At 29.2% G+C, this 5836-nt stretch overlaps 1 protein-coding gene across 1 annotated transcript; it reads left to right on the top strand.

Moving 5' to 3' along the window:
* Positions 1-737: 737 nt before the first annotated feature.
* LOC132932708 (uncharacterized) lies at positions 738-5396 on the top strand. Its single transcript, XM_060999075.1, has 5 exons — positions 738-945; positions 1088-1316; positions 2307-2426; positions 2632-2879; positions 4491-5396. Exons 1-5 carry the CDS (start codon positions 931-933, stop codon positions 5394-5396), a joined length of 1518 nt encoding a protein of 505 aa, XP_060855058.1. The 5' UTR covers positions 738-930.
* Positions 5397-5836: the final 440 nt, after the last annotated feature.

Below are 5836 nucleotides of genomic sequence, written 5' to 3'. Positions count from 1 at the left end.
AGTCCAAAATTTGTAATTCTTATAACTACGGGGGGTGTGGGGGGCAGAGGTTAGGTTAGGGCAGAGCCCCCCACTTTCGTTTTCTAGTAAATTTTCAGAGCCCCCCCCCCCCCATTGAAAATTCCTGAGAACGCCACTGTATACTATAACTATTTGTATATACCCACTGTGCAATTGAAGTTTTTAAACATCCTTAAAATGTTAATTTTAAGTCACAATAAAAACATAATTGTACAACGTTTACTTTACATGATATATTTGTTTAAAAAAAACATCAATATTTATTACACGAAATAAACATTCAAAAAATGTATGTATTTCCAAATATAAATACATCTAATAAACATAATAATAGAACGTTGTAAGAATATTTGATGATAGTATAAAACCGTTGCAAGCCTGCATTGTCAAATTATTATTTATATTATAATAATATAAATGTCCTTTTGATGTATACACTATACAGCAATCTATAATTATATATTATTAATTATTATATTTACGCTGCGGTATTAATTGGTTTTATTTTTAATTTTTAAATATAAACTGCCCGAAAATTGTTTTATTATTATCATCAATATCCAGGCGAGTGATGACCAGAATCACAGTTTTAGATACTGGAATACCGGATAATCGTCATTCGTCACTGAGTCACTCGTCACTATTATATTATTTAACTGCGCGTCTGCGCTACTACAGATAAAATAATATTGCTGTCTTGTGCTTGTAACCTCGTGCCCAAATGTTCACTTGTTCTTCGTTTTTCCTATCCACTACTTGCAAGTGACAATAGTACGAGTGTACGACACGTCTTCAGCAGTCTGCACGTACGTTGGCCCGTTAATTGGTTTGCATTGGGCTTGTGCTATCGTGCTTATTTGACATTAATTGTAATTCGTTCCATCGTGTCTTCGAGTTACTAAGTTTATCATGGCGACTAGAAAGGTAAGATTCATTATTGTATACGTCTATACGTCTTAGTGTACCTATTATTATTATAAGCGTTATTAGTTATTACGGTTAAAATTATATATTTTATAGTACTTAGGTAGCTGATACTCAACTATAGTATGTTTTTCCGTTTTAGAATAAAGTATCTTGGGTTATTGTCGTATTTTTGGACTCCAAAGACTACAGTGTAGTACCAACAAAGTGGCTGGTTCAAAATGATTCTAATAATCTAACGAATAGTACTGTACGGTTTTGTTTTTGGCCACTTGGTCGAGTATCCAGTACAGATATCCATGATGCTCTGGATCCAGAAGCGAGTTGGATTCAGTATAGTATAAAAATAGTTGGTGGCAATAAAACATATGGTATGTAAAATAAATAATTATACATTTTATATTTTATTGTTATTTTAAGTAGGGTCAACTGGTAAATGTAAACGGTTTTGACAAGGTTTACCCTAATATAAACACTCACTCTTATAATATAGCGTATCCTACACATATTTTGCTATGTAATTATGTGTAAACTTGCCCAAGGAATAATATCTTGGGGTCATATTTAGTATGAAAACATTATCTAGTTCACAATTTGCCCCATTACAATTTAAAAAATTATAAATTTGAGGCAAATGGAAATTAATGTCTGGTATAATATTCATTAGAATAGAAAAAAGTCTGGGGAAAAGTAAATGAATCATCGGTACATATTAATTATTTCTTCAAATGGTTATTATGTGCGTTTTTACATTTGCCCCAAAGTATATAGGAGAATTGGGGCAAATATGTAATCACAACACAATCTACTACACATTAAATTGATGGGGCAAATGAAAATAAAGCATAATAACAGTTCATTAAGGTAAAATGTATTCTTAATTATTCTTCATATTAAAATAATTTTTTTTTAATTATAATATATAGGTAGGTATCATGTAGGTATCATGTTTGTGTCCCATATTATATTTTATCTACATACATTTTAATATAACAAGTCTTTTTAGTTCCAAGGTATTAATAATAAATATAAAATAAACTTTACACTTTTTTAGGTATCTACCTATAATAATAAAATAATTAAGGATGCACACTCTTAGGTCTGGACATGCCTATGTTGACAACAATCATGAAAGAATAATTACAATGTATTATTTTAATCAGAATGTGTTTTTTTCAAAAACTTAAGATTGTACCTAACATGTTTACATTTACCCCAGTTGACCCTACCTATGTAGGTTTAATAAATAAACAGTAGGTAGGTATATTAATATGTTATATTTTAAAAATTAAATTATAATTTACTTAATTGATTTTGTTTTGTTGTCTCTTTTGCTAATTCAAAGTTTCCTAACTATTTAGATGATTTTAAAAAAGCTTGGCATATAAGAGTTGAAAAAGAGTCAGAAAGTGAAGAGGTCCAATTGTTGCCTAAACGTAAACGTACAATATTAAATGTTTCAGCCAGTAGCAGTGATGATGGTAATTTATAACCTAAATCAATCCTTAATTATCACTATTAGGTAAAGGCTTAGATAGTTCTAGCTATATTTATAATTTATTAATTGTATTATAATGTCAAGTTAAACTGTAACATATTATTATATTAAATATAAACTGATGACCACGTGGCACATTATTAAAACTTATAGGTAACACTAAACGCGTTTGAAATTATTGTCTTTAGATTCTGAATCGTACTCTATAACACCTGCATCTACCAATTCATTTAAGTCATCCAGTAATGAAAAGGCTGTACAATATCAAGAACTGATATCAGTTAATAATTCAACTTCACAGAAACAATCACAACCAACCGAAACATTCCAACCGTTATTATCAGAACAAAATATGAGTTATCAATCATCATCAGAGTATCAACCACAATATACTCAATCAACGACAGTTTACCAACCACCTTCTCAAGATATACAAGTAATTTTGAATTTTTATAATATAAATGTACACTCTTAATTTAATGATATTAATAATTTATTTTACACATTTCATACAAATGGTCTATTAACCAATTAAAACATGTGGCGCTATAATATAAATCAATCATTAATATTATATTATATTTAAATGTATATAGTATACAAGTGCACAGAATACACTTCAGCAATTATGTAACACTCCAGATGTCAATAATTATGGTAACTTTACATAAACTTTAATTTAAATATGATGTTAAAAACAATCATTTAAATAGTTCTGTATGTATCTATTATTATTGGACTAGGGTTATATGAAGATAAATTGAACAATACTATCTTACAAGGACAAACTACTACACATTTGATGTTAAATCGTATACTAGCGAAGATAGAAGTAATAGAGGCTAATTATTTAAAAAATACATCAAAAACTATTGATCCAACTGTATACATTGATCAACTTTTTTTGAGTTACTTTCCTCTAAAGAATGCAGACGAATTATCCTCATTAGAAAATCGCATAAACAATGAAACTGAATTTGTTCTAAAACTCGTAATATAAAATCTTTTAAAACTAAATAAATTAAATATTATATTTCTTAAATTTATTGTGAATAGGAATCATTTATAAAAAGTATAGGTGGTAGTTGTGCTGCAAATCATGTGAAAAGAGTGATGGGCAAATTATTCACCGATGAATATTGTATACGTATATCATGGACTGGCCGTGGATGGGCTAAAAACATGACGAAGTTAAAAGAAACCGAACTTATTAAAATAGTGAAAAGTAATAATAAATTAAAAATGTACAATAATAATGTTTAATGATCTATGCTAGCAATATACCTTTCTAAACTCAAAATATACCCATATTTAAATTTTAAAAGTATTAAGTAATCAATAATGTACACAAGTATAGGTGTCATATTTTTATTCTTTACTTTTCATTAAGAATATTAATTTAATTATGTAACCAATTGAAAATGTAATATTCATAGAAAGGTATATTATTTTCCAAACATTGCTATTGTTATTGCTATTTGGGATTAATTTATTAATGATAAATATATTTTTTCCATAATTTTTAGAGGTTATCCAACAATGTTCTTCAACACCGTTTAATGACTCACAGTTTGAAAAAGAAATTACCGAAAGACTAAGAACTGTAAATACCAGATTTAAAAGTTACCAAACTAGAATTACCAATCTTAAATAAATTATTTTTATTTATTGATAAGTAATTTTCTTTAAAATTTTTTTGGGATTGACTAAATTTTTTCACTTAATTTTATACTAAAAATAATTATTATTTTTTTTGGATAGGTAACCAAAGTTAACTAATAAAATAATCATAGTGAACAGTAAACAATTGTGTAGGTATTTAACACTTTAAATATAGTATAATATTTTAATTGTTTTTTTAAATTTAATTTAATGTGTTAAACAGTTTGTTAAATCTTATTTTATATTGATAATACCACATGTTATATCATATATAATATATATATATATATATATTGTCTATTTAATGCAATAAACCTTGAAATGTGTAATATTATATATTTCAATTTTATTTAAAAATGTTTAAATGTTTATGTGGGGTTTTCAGACCAAATGCCAGAAACTAGGATCAATATCTTCTAGACATTTCAGAAGAATTGTAAATGCAGCAAAGGAAAAATGTGTGATGTCTACAACATCATTACCACTGCGGCCCTATTTGATACCACCTGTAGTAAATATAAATGCCATTGTTTCAACTGAAATACTAACACCATCTATTAATACTGAAGTTTTTAATTGTCACGATAGTAATGTATTAAATTCAGTGAATCATCTTGAGAATCCAAGTCTTGATTTTTCTGAGACACCAAATTTAACTGATAATAAAAATGGTATTAGTGACAAACTACGCGATTGGATAATTCATTTTAAAATTTCGCATAATGCTGCTAATTCTCTTTTAACCGTCTTGCAAAGTGAAGGAATGAAAGTTCCTAAAGATGTCAGGACTTTAATGCATACTCCTAAAACCAAAGAAATGGTCAATATATCAAATGGCTCTTATATACATTTAGGACTAAGAGATATGTTATTACCACTTTTAGAAATAAATGATTTTAATAAACATACAAGTGATAATATACTAAGAATAGGAATTAACATTGACGGTCTACCAATAGCTAAGAGTAGCAAAAGTCAACTATGGCCTATATTGATTTCTATTTTAAATTTTAAGGAATTACCCAATAATGTACTTCCTATTGGTATATTTCATTTTTTCGACTCAAAACACAGTAGACCACCCTCGACGAAACCCTCTGCTGAGCCGATATGGACAACAATTAATCGCTTGCCCTTACCTGTCGGATTTTTTGGCCCGGTAGACAGTCCTTTTAGGAACGCATCTCTATGCGATTTTATTGTATTGTCCATCCACACCTTATTACAAGTCTCTCCTGCATTTACCCATGTCTCGTCGAGAAAGTATATTGTTAGACCCTCATTCCTATAACGTCGTATCATTGATTATAAATACTATAGATTGCTCACTGGCCGTGTTTTCGGCGGCGTGGTAATAATCGGGTGCCGCTACAAGGCGCTGCGGACGCTTGGCTAGTTAGATCGGATAACGTTGTAATCGCTAGTAGTAGTCACAAGTTACATACACATACAGTGGCGAGATTCACGCGGCGTTCTCGCAGGAGAGGCGCAATATTATTTCACGAACAGTCTAGTTGAGCGGGTCCATACAATATTGACATTGACAATTGCGCAAATTGTCACCCGTGTATTTCTAATGCACGTACCATTACGCCGCGCGCTCGATCTTCGCTGGACTTACTTTTTAATGAAAGCTCCTGATTACTTAAATATGTGTATCAATACATAAATTACAACAAATTTAACCAGATGGCTTGATATACATTTGTAACCTAATTAGTAATTACTTTT

The sequence above is a fragment of the Metopolophium dirhodum genome, chromosome 1, assembly GCF_019925205.1.
Source record: "Metopolophium dirhodum isolate CAU chromosome 1, ASM1992520v1, whole genome shotgun sequence".
In the NCBI taxonomy this organism is placed as follows: Eukaryota; Metazoa; Arthropoda; class Insecta; order Hemiptera; family Aphididae; genus Metopolophium; species Metopolophium dirhodum.
This window is presented reverse-complemented; position numbering and strand designations above follow the sequence as displayed.